This window comes from Panthera leo, chromosome A1, assembly GCF_018350215.1.
Source record: "Panthera leo isolate Ple1 chromosome A1, P.leo_Ple1_pat1.1, whole genome shotgun sequence".
NCBI lineage: Eukaryota > Metazoa > Chordata > Mammalia > Carnivora > Felidae > Panthera > Panthera leo.
The window spans coordinates 106,372,287-106,392,751 of NC_056679.1; the positions used below are offsets into that span (position 1 = coordinate 106,372,287).

At 39.8% G+C, this 20,465-nt stretch overlaps 1 protein-coding gene across 3 annotated transcripts in view; it reads left to right on the forward strand.

Annotated features, from left to right (window-relative positions):
* The first annotated feature begins 4,278 nt into the window (after positions 1–4,278).
* The window catches only part of SLC27A6 (solute carrier family 27 member 6), a 75,577-nt gene continuing 59,390 nt past the window's right edge, over positions 4,279–20,465 (forward strand). For 2 of the 3 annotated variants that reach the window (XM_042934337.1, XM_042934346.1), the window contains exon 1: positions 4,721–5,755. In XM_042934337.1, the coding sequence (XP_042790271.1) occupies positions 5,275–5,755 (481 nt within the window). In that variant the 5' untranslated portion in view covers positions 4,721–5,274. Of the gene's footprint in view, positions 4,623–4,720; positions 5,756–20,465 lie in introns of those variants that run through there. The other variant, XM_042934342.1, reaches the window with a different exon arrangement.

Sequence of the window (20,465 nt, forward strand, 5' to 3'; positions counted from 1 at the left end):
ATCTTATCACATGTGATCATGATATGGTGATGAGGTAGGGAAATGTCCTTCTTTCAGAGATGTCCCTAGATATTTAGGATAGAAATACTATGTTGTCTGCGATTAAAATGCTTCAGAAAAAAATAGTTTAAACAAACTGGCCAGAATGTTAACCATCACGAACTCTAGGTGATGACTATATGGTAGGGGGTATTATTATTATATTATTTCTACTTTTATGCGTGTTTGCAAATTTTATTTGATAAAAAGCTAAAAAATAAAATAAAACAACAAGACACTAAATGAGGTGACTCCTTCAGTTCCTATCCCTTCCCCCTCTTGGAGACTGGGAGCAGGCAAGAGCTGGAGCAGCTGCCTTGACCCCCCTAAATAGAAGGCATGAGTTGAAGTTGGCAGAGTAGTGCCAGGTCTGGAGCACCCGCCCACCAGCACTGGACCACCTGTCTACCCAGGGAGAAATAATTATTATAATTAAGCCATTGGAAAAGTATTTAATTTTAAGTGTTGTAAATTTCCAGGATGTGCCAAGAAATGAAATATTCATGCTGAATCTCAGAATTCCCACTGTCCCCTCCCAGAGCTTTGAGACTAAATCTTAGACCCTATGGGATTTGCAAAAGTGGGGCCCATGGAAGAACTCACTGTGATATTTGGAACATTGTTAATTCCTAATAAAGGTTGCCAAAGAATTTCTTTGATTTATGTCACTAATGACCAAATGACCTGCCTCCATGTAGGTGGCTTATTAAATAGAAATGAAGCTACCCTGAGGATTCAGAATAAACATACAAAACTTTGCATAAATGTCCTTCCCAAAGGGTATATTTCACCAACACTGAGGAAGGGAAAGTTGCCGCAAACAGACGCACTTAGATGTAAGAAAACTGTTTCTAAAATGCATGAATAAAATACATGTGTAAAATATCTTCTTGGCAGGATGGTGATTGGCAGAAGTTTCTAGGCATGGTTTGTAGTCTGTGGCAAAAATGATAGTTAAACATTTAATTTGGTTGAGAATTGCTGCCCAGACTGTTATTATAGGATCACTTATTTGGTGCTGTAAAAATTTTATATTTCAAGAAGTGTTTGATGTGTCTAAGACATATGGTAATGTTCATACCACCCAACCTTCTAACCCACTTCTCATCTTTAATGTTGAATTGGCTTCTTGAGTTCTTGTGGGGAATAATCTTGTGGGCAATGATGGCTCATTAACACAAACAAAGCAACTGACGGTAGGAAGAGTGAGGCTTCCCATTAAAATCAAGCTATGATGAGAGACGAAGACAGTGATTAAAACCTGAGCGAGACCCCCTTCCTGTATGGAAGTGTTAAGTGGAAGTCTTGCATTCACCCTTCCCTACCTCATTTTACCAATCCATCTCCCTCACACATTCCACCCCACTCCCACCCACCTCCTCAAGCTCTGCTACACTCAAGGAACTCAGCTTCCTTGCCCATTGTAAACACCTTTTGCGGATTTTTGACTTTCTAAACCTCTGCCTTCCCCAAACCTCCTATAATCCAAAATATGACTGCTGTAGAATTTTGTCAGAATACTTACAGACACGAGTAATTTGTCTACACAAAGTCAGAATTCTTAAGTTACAGTGGTAAAATCCTATGGGCATAAGATGACTCCGTGTCTACCATACGATGCTTTTTGTTCAGTTTTACTTCTATCTGCTGCCTAAACAATCTGCAACAGAGGGGACTGGGAGCAGGTTAGAGGGGAAAGTCAAACCAGAAATGGGAATGGGGGAGAGGAGATCACATATACACTGAAAATAAAGGAAGGGGATTTATTTGCATTGACTTGCATTTAGTCACAATATTTATTTTCAGATAACATTAAAAGCAATTAAATTTCTATATTCCATAAAAGGGAACCTGAGAAATACTGCATTGTCCCTAATCAAAAGTAATAGTAACAGAAACGTCTAGACTCTTCCCATGTGTTTGTTTTTATTTTAATTTAACAATAAATTTACTCATTTGCAGTTATTCTTAGTGTCTTACCCCCATTTTGCAATAATTAGCAACTGTAATAAATAATTATATATATTTTACTGAGCTGTCTTTGGTTCTTTCTGAAAGTGAATACCAAATTTATGGAAAAACAAAAACAAAACAGGAACAGACACATGGGCTGATTTAAGAGTACATACAATACTGCTTAGCTGTCCCAATATTTTCATTGACTCTTTTATGGTGAGATTTCAGGTGAGGAATTGTTCTTGGCCCATATAAATTTTGGCAACGTAGCTTGTAGCTCTCCTAATAAATCAAAGTGTCTCATATTCATGGTGCCAAATATTTTCTTGACTCACTTATATCTGTAGTTGATAAAAATCTATCTCCATGCCTTGGAATGATGTTAAACATGATGAGAGGGGCACCTGGGTAGTTCAGTTGATTAAGTAAGTGTCTGACTCTTGATCTCAGCTCAGGTCTTGATCTCAGGTCTTGAGGTCAAGCCCCAGGCTGGGTGTGGAGCCTACTTTAAAAACAAAACGAAACAAAGGGGCACCTGGGTGGCTCAATCAGTTAAGCATCCAACTCTTGATTTCAGCTCAGGTCATGATCTCTGGGTCACACTCTGTGCTGACCCTGAGGAGACAGCTAGGGATTCTCTGTCTCCCCCTCTCTCTGTCCCTCCCCCATTCGCTCACTCTCTCTCAAAATAAGTGAACATTCAAAAAAATGATGAGAAAAATAAGTGTAACCCAATGAGTTTTTCATGAAGTTAATTTTATTTATTTAAAAAAAAATTTTTTTTAACGTTTATTTATTTTTGAGACAGAGAGAGACAGAGCATGAGCGGGGGGGGGGGGGGGGGGGGGTCAGAGAGAGAGGGAGACACAGAATCGGAAGCAGGCTCCAGGCTCTGAGCTGTCAGCACAGAGCCCGATGCGGGGCTCGAACTCACGGACCGTGAGATCATGACCTGAGCTGAAGTCGGACGCTTACCCGACCAAGCCACCCAGGCGCCCCAATTTTATTTATTTTAAAAGACTGCCCTTTATTATAATAGTATTACTTTCTTGGCTTTTAATGTTGAAATAAATCCTTCCCTTTATAAAACAATGGTGACAGTAGCAGGTAATTGTTTTAACGTGTGCTTAATGTTTTTAATTTAACAAATTAAAGGATGGCAAACCTGTGTCTCCTTAGTTGTTCTGTTCCCACTAGAGGAAGACAGATTTTACTTGTAGTGGAAATCCAAAAGCTGAAACCCACTGCTCATGGTCTGTATGGTCTGCTTTGAAAGTTGTTTTTCCAGGTGACTGAATCAGATTACAGCTAGGAGAGAAAAGGATCCAATTTCAAAGGTGCTTTTCAAGTCATAAACTGACTTTTCAAGTCATAAACTGACTTTTCAAGTTGTAAACTGCTTGATACTAACACTTTTTTTTTTTAACTGAAAAGATGTTTTTGAATTGAAAAGACCATCCCTTCTGAATAAACTGAGAAAGCATTTTCTTCATCTGCGCAAAAAAGATCAAAGAGCCTGTCTTTCTCCTGGGCTCTTCGCTGTGATTTCAAAGTAATCATTTTCAGATTGATAAACCAGAGTCGGCCTTGGAGTTACCAGGTTTTTTTTTATTAGGAAATCTGAGGCTAGCTAGAACCCAGCTGCAGAACATAAGAGAAGAAAGAGGGAAATGTGAGGCAATGCTTAATGGTTTCATTATGTACAATTAACCATTTATTCACACTCCTTAAAAGCAGGGGCCTGGGATGATGGTGTCTGCAAGAAAAAAAAGTGTAACTAAATGCCCCTCAGTTTTTTACCTTCAGTTAAAATTTCATCATTGCAGAAAATTTTATAATTCTTTGCAATTACTTGTTTCTTCACCATCTCCTCTCCCATTTTGGGAATTCTTAGTTCAAGTTCCCGATCTAAATGGGGGATTTAAAAAACAGTTATTGTTAAGGACAGAGAATAGTATTTTTCACCTAAAAAGAAATATGGATGTAGATATGGACTTAAGTTTCCACATCAATCAGTAATTTTGGAACATTTTGTAAAGAGCAATGACTAGGCACTCTAAGGATAGAATTTCAACATACATGTCAATACCAAACTTTAAGTTTTCAAAAGTACTTTTTGTAGAACAACCCAATTTTGTGTTTTCTGAAGAAAAAGTTCAAATATTCCTTGATGTGGCCAATTCATAAATATTTTTTTGTCGTTTTCGTTCTTTCTGTCGAGACTTTTTTTTAATTCTTCCAATCGCCTCTCCAGCGATTTTAGGTCTTACTGTTTAGTGAATGAACTCTCTCGACCCAATTCCAGCAGCCTGGTTGCCCTTGACTCTAGCCACGACTTCCAGGATCCCCGGCTTTCCCTGCATTCGGGGACCGTCTTTTCCCGGCCAGAGGCCCGGGGCGGGTCGAGCGGCACACTCGCCGGGGCGGCGGGACGCACGCCCAGAGAGGAGGCGGCGACGGAGCCCGAGCCGTCCCAGCGGCGGCGCCCCGAGCAGGGGTTGGCCGGGAGCCTGGAGACGGGCTACAGGCGGACGACACGGCCGCGGTTCCGAGCAGAGATACACCAGCCCAAGAGCACCAGGAGGGGAGATGGTGGCCACCCGGAGCAGTTCGCGGGAACCCAGTGTGTCCGTACGCCCGGAGGGGAGGGGGGAGCTCCTGGGCGCGGGGCGGGGGCGCGGGGCGGAGGAGGGGCGGGGCTCGGGCCTGGATCCCACCTGACTTGGGGGCATCCCCGGCAGAGGCGTGGCCCTGAGACCCTGCGCCGTTTCTGGCGGGTTAAGACCCGCAGCGGCTGCGCTTGTCAGCCCTCGCCAACTCCAGCTTCTCCAGGCTCGAATTCAGCGTCCAAGTTGCAGCCGCCCGAAAGCCCACACCCAGCAGAAGAACGTCTGCTCCTGGACATAGTTCTCCTGAGGGTGGTGGGGTTGGCTCAGGGCCGCAAAGCCGTCGGGGGTTGAGCCAGCCTGCAGCGAGAGGGCTGAGAGGGCCAGAGAACCCCGCAGGGCGCGGACAGCCGTCGGGGCTTGCGAATTGGACTCCTAGATTGCGAGGCCCCTGATAGGTGATGACCTAAGCCTTATCCCCAGCATCCCTCGGGGCGATTTCTTCCGTGCACACTTCTGATTCTGTTTCTCAAGATCACCCTCTTCCTCCCAGAAAGGCTGACTCAAGCTGCAGGTGCCAGCCCTCAGCTCTGGGTAGCCGTGGTCTCTGCGGAAAGCTGCATTTGAAAAGAAGGGCTGGGATCACAAGCTGCTCTCTGTTCCGGTTGCCCCCATGCTCCTGCCATGGTTAACAGGACTAGCGGCTGGAATAGGCTTCCTGCATTTCTTGCAGAAATTGGTGTTCCCTTATTTCTGGGATGACTTCTGGTACCTGCTGAAGGTGGTACGCTATGGAATTCGGCTGGAGATGTACGTGCTGAAAGGGGAGCTGTTCACTGTCCTGGATAAATTCCTGAGTCTTGCCAAGAAGCAGCCCCAGAAACCTTTCATCATCTATGAGGGAGACATCTACACTTATCAGGATGTGGACAAAAGGAGTAGCAGAGTGGCTCACGTGTTCCTGAACCATTCCACGCTGAAAAGGGGGGACACCGTGGCTCTGCTGATGAGCAACGAGCCTGACTTCGTCCATGTGTGGTTCGGCCTGGCCAAGCTGGGCTGCGTGGTGGCCTTCCTCAATTCCAACATTGTCTCCAACTCCCTTCTGCATTGCATCCGCAGCTGTGAGCCCAGGGCCCTCGTGGTGGGTGCAGGTAAAAAGCCCGTCCGGGTGAGGTCTCCATGGGCAAAAGGCAACCCTGCCTGTCATCGCTCCCTGGCCCCTGTTGGTTACAACACTTCACAACTAACACTTCGGGTGTGTGTGATGAAGTGTGCATAGTATGGCTACAAAATAGTTTTACAGTTCTGTGACTGCTGGTTTAATATCCCCTGTTCTATTTCAATCACTTACCCTTTTGTAGATTAGTAACCACCAGGAAAGGTTCAGAAAACTTTTCTGAAATCTCTGCTTCTTACTATTTTGAAAGAGGGGCAGTTTTACGGTTATTGGTATCTTCCATGAATGCAAGAACACAGAGAGATAGAATTCGGTAAGTTCTAGTTTTGTCAGATCTGACAAAATTATTTGATGAGTAGGAAAGTTACTCTCATTTCATTGTGGAATACCTACCTGCCTCTAACAGTAACAATATGAAGGTTGACTACATTTGAAGAGCAAATTAATCTGAATTGCATGAATTCTTATCTTCATGTCTGCTCTTATTTTGCCATCCCTGCAAGCTGGGACTTGCATAGCAAGGTTAGGCTCCCATCTCCCAGCCAGTGGGCGGGCTCTTGGCAGAGTCTAGGCTTCTTGCTCTCCCTTCCCTCACCCCCATCTCTGCATTTTTTTTTTCTTCGCTTCCATTATGTTCTAGTCTTCTCTCCCTCCTCCCTTGGGTTAGGCTTTGGATACACATACTGACACAGAACTGCAAAGAAAAGTTTTTGGTTGAATACCTCATTAACAAAGAACCTGGGAAGTTGAGTTGCACCACCAAGTGGAATTGAAGTATGACAAGTGATACTTACTTGGTATAATGTAATGGGTTTATGTATATTCTTCTTGCATGAAGCCAGGAAGGTAGAGGATGAAGAGGCTCCATGGCAAGGACCTTAGCTAAAGTATTTAAGTATTTTAGATGAATAGATGCATACTGACAACTCGTGCAGAGTTTTTAGATTCACAGAGCAGTCTGGAAAAATTATCTACATTGATATGTAAGTGATCTTGAAGGTGTAGAACTTCACTAGTAACCTTTCTTGTATCATTATTGCACATCACACAATCATGGGTTAGGCGATATATAGTACAAAGGTTACTCAAGACTTTGATTTCTCCTTGCTCCCATTGTCCTTCCAGCTCAACTTAGGACCTGATAAAGTAGCAAAATGTTTACTCTCAAGCATTGATTTTGTCTTGTTTAATCTAAAGAAGTGGAGAAGCTGCATAGTCTCTCCTGTGTATTTTTTGTTCATTTGTTGTTCATTTGTTCAAGTTTAACTAGCGTGATGAACTTTCTCTGAACTGTGACCATAAGCAGGATAAATAAGTCATACAGAATTTTGATATCATGGTGAATGGGGCAAGTGTGAATGAATGTGAATGAAGCAGAAAAAAAATATTATAGTTCTTCTTTGGATATATTTTCACATTTTATTCCATTGCCCCTATTATTGCTCAATCCAATTAGATCACTAAATCCAATTTAGGTCACAGTTTCTAGAACAAATCAAAATTAAATTGTGCTGAAATTTGATAAAGCCATAAATTGCTTTGACAAGAGCAAACGAAGAGGGCCAGAGTGTCCCTGAAAAGGTTTCTGTAGCCATATTTTTAAAGTCAACCTGAGAAACATCCTACAGCCAGTCTCCTGAGGGATTCCTCTCAAAATGTATAGGGCTTATTACCTTTCAACATAGACATTCCAACTTTGCTCTTTGCTGAGTGACTGCCTAATTAGGACCAATTAATTTTGCAGTGTTACTTGTGCCAGAGTTTTGCTTTCCTTGCCAGTAACTTAATTGCATTGTTTCCTTGTTTTTAACACCAACAGTAAGTTTTGGTATATAAAAGCCTATTTGAGATGCTGGAGTTTTAAGCCAACAACAGTCAATTTGCTTACGAGTAGATAGGTGGGGAAATCAACCTTAAATCTTTTTAACAGTTCTTTTCAGCATATCTTTAAAATATATAAAGTACATAAGTTTTTCGGCTATGGGACAATTCCGTTTCATTTAATTACTAGATTTTTGTTGTTGTTGTTAAGATGTGGCTTATATCACAAGCACCTTTCTATATATGAAGCTCTTAGCCTGAAATACAAGAAATTCTGTATTCCTGGCATCTTGAGTTAAACATACATATGGTTTTTAGAGCCTTAAATGTTAGAGCTCTTAGAATCTCATGGAATGTTTCTGATGGAGATGTACCATTAAACCATTATATCCCCAGGGAAACTGTATTGAGGTGGAAAGAACAATCAGATGGTTTAGATGGAGATAAGCCAGACATTAAGGATAAGATGATCTTCCTCGTTCCCTCGCTCCCTCTCGTTTTACTTACTTGCAAATGGTGACAATACCATCTATTTCACAGTGTAATTCTGAGATTAAATGATAGACCTTATGTAAAGGGGCTAGCTGAATGCCTGGTATGTACCAACTGAAGCCTTAGTGAATTGAAATAATTGTTACTATTATTATCATTATTAAGTCATCTGAGGCCTTTAATAAGGAAACTTGTTTGGATTTTGCTGCTGCCATCTAACTGGTGTTAGCTATAAGAAAGGCTAGTAAGTGGTTTGGCATAGGACCCCAAACACCTTACTTTGGTATGTTTTAACAACATTTTATTTTCCAGAAGTTATCTAGAATCGATTTCAAACAGGTTTTACAGGTAGGCCAGATAATGTCTTATAATTCTGTCTCCATGAACAAGTCAAAGGGAGAAGATAGCAACTAATCTACCAGGCAAATGTTACTGGCATTAACAAAAATGTTAACAGTTGCCTTTTACTCAAGGCTGACTATGTAAAAGATATTCCCAGTGACTCCGAGAGGCAGGTACAGAGTTATATATTGGAAATCGAAGGGAAGAAATTGATTGAGGGTGTCCAGGTTGATACAACTTAGGTTTAAGAGCAGACGTTCCCAACCTGGTCTCCTATATAAGACAGTGCTGGACTGTAGAGCCTAATTGTTTCTGTATCTCAGTCCCCTGGTGATACTACTAGGAAAAAATATGCATTCCAGTTATATAAAAATAGTAAAATAAAAGTTGCCAATATTAAAACACCAGGTAGTTCATACACAGATAACTAGAAACAATTTAAATGGTTTTAAAACTTGTATTTCATTCTCTCACGGTATGCAGGTTCAAAAATACTTACTAGGAAGTTTCCTGTGTGTACTCTGTAGTTTTGAAGAAGTGTCAAATGGCATTTCAGATTTCCCTGGAAAATGTCAGTGCTTACTGAAAAATAGGCTTAGATTAAACCTAGTCCTTTCCTCACAATATCTCAACTTTGATATTAGTAATAGTGGCTGTTGCCAAAATGATTTCTATGTCTATATGCTTTTCTCTTTGCTTAGAATAAATAGGAAAGTGTTGGGATGCTTGTGTATCACTTTAAAAAGTCTGTGTAATTATATTCTTTGACCTATTTACTACTACTACTACTACTACTACTACTACTAAATAATCTCTCCCTTTTCTAAAGTACTTAATAAATTATAAATTGTTTTTATATGTATTATCTTATGTGATTCTCACCACAGCCATAGTAGCCTTGTTTTAAAGATCAGGAAAGCATAGGTTAGAGAGGGCAAGCTGTTCCCTGAAGCTCACATATGTAGAAGAAGCATATGACTAGAGCCTGCATTTTCTGATGCAAAGGCCTGCTGGGTACACCTTTGTCCTTGTCCTCGTGCTCCTGTTCATTCCCCCATCTCCATCTTTTCCTTTCTTTTCTGTTCTCCATCCCCCCCCCACCCCACCCCACCCTTCCCCCTTTCCCTTCCTTCTCTCTCACCTTTCATCTATCCACTTACTTTCTTTCAGTACCTTTTCCACTAAACCGTCCTGCCTCCCATATGCTCTGGCTATTCACAGCCACCCAATGGAGTGGTAAAGTTCTAGTTGCTATTTGTGTCTCTCTGGGGACTAGACTGAATGGGGATGTAAGCTCTTTGAGCCGAGGAAGTTGGTTTGGTTCACCACTGTTATGCCCAGAATTCGTGATCCCCAAAGACCACTAGGGAGCCGAGTCCGATGCAAAAGCAAAAGAACCTTTATTCGAGCTAGCTCGAACTCAATCCCCTACCTGCACCGACGCAGCGGTGAAATACCAGGGAAAGAGAGCGAGTTTCAAAAGCACAAAGGTTTTATAGGGGTCTAGGGGCAGTTGGTGAGGTAATGGCTGTGGCCTCAGCCGATTGGCTGGGGAAGGGTCGTGGCCTCAGCCGATTGGCTGGGGAAGGGTCGGAGTCCTGTTACTGGGCGTGTTTTGATCAGGAAGTTTGAACGGGTGAGCGGGAGGTTACTCAAGGGGAGGAGGCGCGGTCTGAGGTGTCTGTGATTTTCCCGGAAAAGGGGTCATGTCGGGGACATAGTCACTCAAGGTGGAGAACACAGAACAAGATGGAGTCGGCCGGCGTAGGCCCGCCCTTTCAACCACTAAATTCCCTGAACTTAGCACAAAGGAGATGCTCAACAAATATTTATTGTCTAGATGGATGGATGAATGAATGAATGAATGAACTAATGAAAAACTCCAAAGTACATATATACACTCAGTACCTTTTTATTTACTTGCATAGTTTTGCTAATAAACTGTCCCTCTGCTGTTCATCTGGTAATTAATGTTGCTAAGTGTTAGGATCATGACTTCCCAAAAGTACGAAGTCTTTTAGACGCACTAGGCATCCCCAAGTTTTCAGATTTACTTGCATGTGTGTGTTTTGTACTCTCTTCCTTCTGAATATACACAAATTATTATCAGTGGATAGCTAAAAAATACATATTAATATTACCCTGAACTCTTACTTTAGATTCAATAGTATTTTGTTTTTCAACATGTTTGGAAGGGTTTTGTGTTCCTGTTCCCAAGAAACAGTACTATAAACTTAAAGTAACATGCAGGTTTGCCTCGTTAGTTTTCATGAACCATCTCATTCAGACTGTTCCAGTCATCAAGCCTTTGTAATTCTCCCAATGACTATCAGCCATAAAGATAACTGCTTTTTAAAGACCAAGAGGAAGAGTTAGGAGAAAAACAAAAGCCTTTTAAGTTGTATAGAAAGGAATGCATATTCAGATAAGATACATGGCTCATGTACACTTTTATCATTTAATCCATGTGCCATAATTGTCTTCACATATATTGGTTTTAATTTGGGGGGCACTTTAATATTTTTGCTAATGTTTAGTAGAATGACTGGCTGTTTTGCATTTTTCTTTTCCATTTTAGACTCCGCTCCATCAAAGATTACCTCCATTCCAAAAGAAAATTGCTCACTTCAATAGGAAGGTTCAGTGGCTTCATGATTCATTAACTAAAAAAGACAGTGTTCTAAGTACTGATACATTTGTAGTTTTCTTTCTTTTCTAATCATGGGGACACTCAATGGGGTTCTTATTTACACTGTCTGCTGAACACGTGTTTACTGTAAGGGGATGATGTTTGAATACTGGCAGGAGCAAAAACTACTTAAAAGGACATCATGACTGCTTAGAGAAGTGGCAGGGTAAAATGGGAGAAGTATACATCTTGGAGCCAGGAAAACTTGGGCTTGGATCCTAGCTCTGCCGTTAACTGACTGCTGACACATAGCAGATGATCAATGAGTATCACTGGGTCTTGTGTGAATTAAACGTAAAGAACGCAACAGAGTCCCTGGACCATAGTATCTATCCATTAAATGGTTGCTATAATTATTTTTAATTGCAGAGGAGCAGAGACATGTATACGAAGTAGGAGTCTCTGTCTTTGTTGGGGAGAGGGCTGACAGGAGGGAGTTCCAGGCACATGGCACACGGCCCATGTGAACTGGTTTTAAGCATCTATTGTGTCCTCCCCAGTAGCATTGCAAACATGTCCACTTCCCCGTCATCAGCAGCTGGGGCTGGAAGAGTGTCAGGCACAAATTAGCAGCCAAATGGGTTAGCTCTTCTGTGGCTGAGAAAAAGAGGATACTTCCATTTATAACCAAAGAGGAGTGTGGAAAAGAACTCTGATGGGGTCCGAAACTTGTAGAAATACCACCTTGTATTTGCCTTTTACCACTTTATCCTCTACTTACTGTTTAGTCTGTGTCTAGAGAGCTTTTCTATGCATTTACTGGTTTATACTACTTTGTCATTGAAAAATAGTAAGCCAAATATATTGTGGCGTTGTGGTCCCACTTGAGTGATTATTTTTCCTTGGCAATAGGAGATGTGCTAGAAACAAAGTCAAATGAAGTGTTCTACTTTTTCTTTTTTTGCACAATTTTACCCATAAGGAATATGATGTCTCTTCCTCAAAATGGGTGGGGATGGCCAAGAGTGAAAACACATAAACCCCCTTAAAAACTCATGTGCATATATTCAGGGCAGCTAATAAAATCGTTTCAGGGAAGAATATGTTATCACAATTGAAAGTCTTGTGCTTCTGTGCCCTTCCTAGGGTTATTATGATAATTAATAAACTAATATTCATTAGGATATCAACTAAATATCAACTTTCTTAGAAACCAGAGTCTGCCCATGTTTTCTATGAAAAACCTATTCTAAGCTGCTGAAAAGCTACCCTAAGTAGTAGGATGGTGGTTAAAGCATGAAGTGAGGTCTATAATTCCACTTTGGATTCTGTGTGATTATTGCTTTGGAGTGTGAAAAGCTCAATCTAAACGTTTGTAGTTGAATTTCATATAAGTTTTCTTCTTAACCTAAGAATTCAAGTATATTAAGAGCCACAAGCTCTTCCTTTGCAAGCCTTTTAATAACCTAATTCATGTTAATGGCATAGTAGAGTGATATATTAAGTTTTACTAATTGCATTTGTACTATCAGAAATAGGAATAAGAGACTTGACGGAGAACCAACTTCATTGGTACAAAAAGTGCTACATGATCATAAGCAGAGATCACAACTTACCTGTTTTTATGCTTGCAACACCACCTAATGAAATGCCTTGCATGCTTGAGACATAATGTGTGTTTTTTTAAGTTTATTATTTTCTCTTGAGAGAGAAAGAGAGAGAAAGAGAGAGAGAATGCATGCATACAAGCAGGGGAAAGGCAGAGAGACAGGGAGAGAGAGAAAATCCCAAGCAGGCTCCAAGCTGTCAGCTCAGGTCCTGACATGGGCTTAAACTCACGAGCCGTGAGATCATGACGGGGGCTTGAACTGTGAAATCACAACCAGGATTTGAACTCATGAATCATGAGATCATGACCTGAGCTGAAAGAGTCAAGAGTCAGATGCTTAACCAACTGAGCCACCCATGTGCTCCAATAATAAGTGTTTCTTAAAAGAACCTATTGCTTTGAAAGTCTCCTCCATTACAGCCTTGTCCTATAATGTTGACTTAATTAAAGGTCACAGAATATTCAGCTGTCTCACTTTCTTATGGTAGTTTTCCGTCAAAACCTGCATCCACAGTGGATCCCATGGGCAGAGCTCAGTTCCGTAAGCACATCTCTGTCCAGCAACTCCCGTGTGTGTGCCAGGCACAGTCCGCTCAAGTATGGATTAGGGTCCACATCATTACCTTGAGATGTTTACAGTTCTCTGGGTTTCAGTGGTAGCACACTTCACTAAAGAGTAAATCTTCATGAAAAACAGACAAATTTCCTTGAGGCATTTGAACAAATGTTCTTTTCTGTCAGGACTTAATGTTTAGAATTTATTTTCAAAATTACACTGAAACTTTTCATTTTGTTAACATAAATTGGCCGTGAAGAGTAAAATAATATTTTATCTTCTGCAAGACTTTTTTAATTTTTATTTCAGTTTTCACTATCCTCACCCACGTTTCCTACTACTACTGAAGAAATAATTTGTATGATGAAAGTTCTGTGGAATTCTAAATGTTTCAGCTAAGTCAGTTTAATGTTAACATATGAAGGAAATGAAATTGTATTTCCTCTAATTCTTAGGAATCTACTCACTTCCTTTTTCTTGTAAAAATCATGACTCTTTGACAACATTGAGTGTTTGTTTTTTATTATATATATATTTTATAATATATATTTATTTACATATATATTTTTAAAATATATATTAAATAAGTATATATATTAATATTAGTAAATATTAATCTATATTAAAATACATATATATGTATTTAAAGTCTACTTATTTATTTTGAGAGAGAGAGAGCGAGCAGGGGAGGGGCAGAGAAAGAAGAAGAGAGAGAATCCTAAGCAGGCTCTGCACTGGCAGCATGAAGCTTGAGTCTGGGCTGGAACCCATGAACCGTGAGATCATGACCTGAGCTGAAATCAAGAGTCGATCATTTAGCCAGCTGAGCCCGTCAGATGCTCCTGAGTATTTCTTAAGCCTCTACAATTCCAACAAAGATTTCGGGCCAGAATTCATCATCCTCTAACTTTCTTTGTACTTATTTTTTCTATTTAGACATACATACCATTATGAACATATAAAAGTTTATGCTGTTAATTTACAATTCCCCGTGAGTGATTTGAAATTAAGATAATGAAATGAGTCACTTAAGAGACTTGTACTTATATGTTCAAAATGTGAGAGTCATTAAAATAAAAGAAAATAGAAAGTCTAGATGATTTGTCCTATTTTTTTCATTTATTGTGGCTTGTTCTTCCCCCCCAGCCAGCATTCCTTGTGATTTTTCACTTCTTCTTACCAAAGCAACCTGCAGCATGCTGTATATGCTCAGTGGAACTCTGGACTCTTACAGTTTATTTTCTTTGGATTTGCTATAGGAGTAGAAATTAATTCAGAAAACTTCAAGTCCCAGTTTTCCTCCCTACGCCCTACATATGAACTCCTTATTATTTTCTGTGTTTCCCTAGTATTATTGCAGGTTTTACTTGTGAACAACCTGGTCCCATTTGACATATTTCTCTTGTTGTTTCTTTGTGATCAATCTGAATGATAGATTTTGAGGAACTAAATCATGAGTTTTTTCCCAAATGTATTGAATTATAGTAGAATTAAGTAGTGGCTGACAGATGGCTTTTTGAGATAATCAGATTCTGATTTACATTTCAAAAAAGGTGTTTAATGCAGCACACTGAGTTCAGCTTCAAATATATCTTGTAATTATTTTTAAAAATTTGTTAAAAATTTAGAAAAAAATATAATTGATTGGAAATGTTCATATCTATATGTACTTGAACATTCTGACCAGGGTATATTTAATATTTAATATGTTTTTTAAATGTTTACTTATTTGGGGGTGAGAGGGGCAGAGAGAGCAAGAGAGTGTGAATCCCAAGCAGGTTCCATGCTCAGTACAAAGCCCAAAGTGGGGCCCAATCTCATAAACTGTGAGATCATGATCTGAGCTGTAGTCAAGTGTTGGACGTTCAACCTACTGAGCCACACAGTGCCCCTAATATTATTTTTTATAATTGATTTTTTTATGAGGTAGTGTATACACTTTAGAGATCATCAAACACAGGTCAGAATAACAATTCTGGAGGAGGGGCCAAGATGGTGGAACAGCATGGAAGGTTTTTTTTGTGTCTCATCCATGAAATACAGCCAGATCAACACTAAACCATCCTGCACACCTAGAAAACTGATTTGAGGATTAACACAATAATCTGCACCACCTGAACCATAGAACTCAGCAGGTACACAGTGCAGAGAGGTGAACTGGGGGAGAGAGAAACCACAGAGGGCAGGGAGCTGTTTTTGCTTGCAGAGAGAGGATGAAGATGGCAGGGAGAATATGGGAAGAGCACCCCCCTCCCAAAGTAGCTGGAGAGAAAGTGGAAGAGTGCAAACAGCCACAAGGGACTGAACAAAAAAGGGAAAAAGGAGAAAGGAGAGGGTTTAAATTCCATTAAGACTCTATAAACAGGGCATGTGCAGAGTCTGAAAACTCCGCATATCAATGCCTGGCAGTGCTCTGGTGGGAAAGGCAAATCCCCAGGAACAGACAGCAAGGTCCAGGAGGCCCTCAGGTCACCTGGGGAGTGGCGGTTCCTTTGCTGCGAGGATATTTGGTAGAGGCTGTGTGGCCTCTCCACAGGCAAAGGAGAACCCAGAGAACACAGCATTCACTGGTGTTGAAACAAGGACATTAAGGGTGAAGCCTGGTGCCAGATGTGTGTTGTGATTTAACCATAATCCTTAACATGCTGCTGCTACATGATCGCACAAACTTTTTGGGGGCAGCCTGGCACCGAGCAGCAGTCTCTGGTCATCGACAGCAGCATGGTCCTGCTGATGTTCCTGGGGGCGAGCCAGCACCCAGCCATTGCTCAGTGAGACCCTCCCCAGAGGGTCTGAGTGGGTCAAAGCCACAGTCCCTCAGAAGTGAGGGGTGTGGGAAACACAGCCCCATCTGAGATAAAACTCAGAAAGGAAGTGCCACCTGTCAGCCTGATGGCTTGCTCACAGAAAGTGGAGAAGCGCGGAGTGGACAGAAGCCAGAGACAAGGAGGGGTGTAGATTGCCAATAGGAGAGAGCACAGAGTTCTAAAACTAGAGACTGGGTAGCTGGGTATGCCATTTTCACCTGCGCATGTGCATACATGCCTACAAGCACCACAACAATCCACCCCGGTAAGCTAAGCAGTGCCATCTAGTGGAGAATGGAACCATGACACTAAGCCCCTCCCAAATGGGCTAACCATGCTCTTGAGGGACACCACAAGTCTCTCTGTCTGCTTAGTTTACAGACTATAAGGTGCTTCATAGTTTGACTTCTAGGGGAGACCAGATGTAATTTCAATCGTATTTCATTCTGTTCCCTGATCCATCTATCCAATTTTTTTTCTTTTCTTATTCTTGAATACAGAAAGGGAAAATTTTTATTTTTATTTTCCATTTTTATTAAAAAGACTTTTCTTTAATTTTTCTACTGTATTTTTTACTTTTTTGTAAATTTTTAAAATTCTCTTTAGACTTTCATCATTTCATTTTATTCTACTTTATTGTATTTATTTTTTCTAATTTAAAAACATTTTCCTTTTTTTTCTTTTCTTATCTTTTCCTTTTTTCTCTAATCTGTCAACCTTCTTTCAACAACCAGACCAAAACACACCTAGGATCTAGCAACCCTTATTTGATTTTTTTTATGTTGTTTTAAATTTTTTTATAGGCATTTATTTTTTTTTCAATTTTTTTTTAATTTTTAATTTTATTTATTTATCTTTTTAAATTTACATCCAAATTAATTAGCATATAGTGCAACACTGATTTCAGGATTAGATTCCTTAATTTAGCCCACTCCCCCTCCTACACTCCGTCCTGTAACCCTCTGTTTGTTCTCCATATTTATGAGTTTCTTATGTTTTGTCCTCCTCCCTGTTTTTATATTATTTTTACTTCCCTTCCCTTACGTTCATCTCTTTTGTCTCTTAAAGTCCTCATATGAGTGAAGTCATATGATATTTGTCTTTCTCTGACTGACAAATTTCACTTAGCATAATACCCTCCAGTTCCTCCATCCACATAGTTGTAAATGGCAAGATTTCATTCTTTTTGATTGCCGAGAAATACTCCATTTTATGTATATGTATATATGTGTGTGTGTGTGTGTGTGTGTATATATACTATAACTTTTTTATCCATTCATCCATCGATGGACATTTGGGCTCTTTCCATACTTTGGCTATTGTTGATAATGCTGCTATTAACATTGGGGTGCATGTGTCCCTTCGAAACAGCACACCTCTATCCCTTGGATAAATACCTAGTAGTGCAATTTCTGGGTCATAGGGTAGTTCTATTTTGAGTTTTTTGAGTAAGCTCCATACTGTTTTCAACAGTGACTGCACCAGCTTGCACTCCCATGTTGTTTTTAATTTTTTAATTTTTTTTTTTACTTTATTTATTTTCTTCCTTCAAAATGATGAAATGAAGGAATTAAACCCAAAAAGAAAGAACAGGAAGAAATGAAAGCCAGGGACTTAACACAGATACAAGCAAGATGTCTGAACCAGAATTTAGAATCATGATAAGAATACTCGCTGGGGTTGAAAATAGATTAGAATCCCTTTCTGCAGAGATAAAAGAAGTAAAAGCTAGTCAGGATGAAATAAAAAATTCTGTAACTGAGCAGCAATCTCTAATGGATGCCACAGTGGCAAGGATGGAGGAAGCAGAGCATCAAATCAGTGATATAGAGGACAAACTTATTGAGAATAATGAAGCAGAAAAAAAGATGGAGCCTAAGGCAAAAGAGCATGATATAAGAATTGAAGAACTGAGTCACTCATTAAAAAGGAATAACATCAGAATCATAGGGGTCCCAGAAGATGAAGAGAGAGAAAAAGGGGTAGAACATTTATGTGAGCAAATCATAGCAGAAAACTTTCCTAACCTGGGGGAAGACACAGACATCAAAATCCAGGAAGCACAGAGAACACCCATTAGATTCAACAAAAACTGACCATCAACAGGCATATTATAGTCAAATTCACAAAACACTCAGGCAAGGAAAGAATCTTGAAAGCAGCAAGGGAAAAAAAAAAGTCCATAAGACTTTGAAGCGGACCAATCCACAGAAACTTTGCAGGCCAGAAAGGAGTGGCAGGATATATTCAATGAACTGAATCAGAAAAATATGCAGCCAAGAATTCTTTATACAGCAAGGCTGCCATTCAAAATATAAGGAGAGATAAAAAGCTTCCCAGACAAACAAAAATTAAAGGAGTTCATGACTACAAAACTAGCCCTCCAAGAAATTTTAAGGGGGACTCTCTGAGGGGAGAAAAGAAAAAAGAAAAAAGAACAAAACAAGACCAAAAGCAACAAGGCTAGAAAGGACCAGAGAACACCACCAGTAACTCCAACTCTAAAGGCAACATAATGGCAATAAATTCATATCTTCACTACCCACTCTAAAGGTCAATGGACTAAACGCTCCAATCAAAAGACATAGGGTAACAGATAAGAAAACAAGATCCATCTTTATGCTTTTTACAAGAGACCCATTTTAGACCTAAAGACACCTTCATATTGAAAGTAAGGGGGTGGAGAACCATCTATCATGCGAATTGTCGCCAAAAGAAAGCCAGAGTAGCCAAACTTAGACAATCTAGATTTTAAAATAAAGACTGTAACAAGAGATGAAGAAGGGCATTCTATCATAATTAAGGGGTCTATCCACCAAGAAGACCTAACAATTGTGAACATTTATACTCCAAACATGATAGCACCCAAATATATAAATCAGTTAATCACAATCATAAAGAAACTCATTGATAATAATACCATAATAGTACAGGAATTCAACACCCCACTAGCAACAAAGGACAGATCATCTAAACAGAAAATCAACAAGGAAACAATGGCTTTGAATGACACACTGGACCAGATGGACTTAACAGATATATTCAGAACATGCCATCCTAAAGCAGCAGAATATACAGTCTTCTCCAGTGTGCATGGTATGTTCTCCAAAATAGATCAAATACTGGGACACATATCAGCCCTCAACAAATACAAAAGGATTGAGATCATACTGTGCATATTTTCAGACCACAATGTTATGAAACTAGAAATCAACCACAAGAAAAAATTTGGAAAGGTAACAAATACTTGGAGACTAAAGAACATCCTACTAAAGAATGAATGGGCTAACCAAGAAGTCAAAGAGGAAATGAAAAAGTACATGGAAGCCAATGAAAATGATAACACCACAGCCTGAACCTCTGGGATGCAGCAAAGGCAGTCATAAGAGGGAAGTATATAGCAATTCAGGCCTTCATAAAGAAAGAAGAAAGGTCTCAGATACACAACCTAACCTTACACCTTAAAGAGCTGGAAAAACAAGAGCAAATAAAATCCCAAACCAGCAGAAGACAGAAAATACTAAAGAGTAGAGCAGAAATCAATGTTATCGAAACCAAAAAACCAGTAGAACAGATCAATGAAAGCAGGAGTTGATTCTTTGAAAGAATTAATAAAATTGTTAAACCCCCTAGCCAGTTTGATCCAAAAGAAAAAGGAAAGGACCCAAATCAATAAAATCAAGAATGAAAGAGGAGAGGTCACAACCAACATGGCAGAAATACAAACAATAATAGAATATTATGAGTAATTATATGCCAATAAAAAGGGCAATCTGGAAGAAATGGGCAAATTCCTAGAAACATATAAACCACCAAAATTGAAACAGGAAGAAATAGAAAATTTGAACAGACCAATAATCAGCAAAGAAATCTAATTAGTAGTCAAAAATCTCCCCAAAAACAAGAGTCCAGGGCCGATGGCTTTCCAGGGGAATTCTACGAAACATTTAAAGAAGAGTTAACACATATTCTATTGAAGCTGTTCCAAAAAATAGAAATGTAAGGAAAACTTCCAAACTCATTCTATGAAGCCAGCATTACCTTGATTCCAAAACCAGACAAAGACCCCACTAAAAAGGAGAATTACAGACCAATTTCCCTGATGAACATGGATGCAAAAATCCTCAACAAGATACTAGCCAACTGGATCCAACAATACATTAAAAGAATTATTCACCCCGACCAAGTGGGATTTATATCTGGGATGCAGGCACTGGTTCAATATCCGCAAAACAATCAGTGTGATACATCACATCAAGAGAAGAAAGCATAAGAACCACATGATCCTCTCAATAGATGCAGAGAAAGCATTTGACAAAATATAGCATCCTTTCTTGATAAAAACCCTCAAGAAAATATGGATGGAAGGATCATACCTCAAGATCATAAAAGCTATATATGAAAGACCAACCAATAATCTCATCCTCA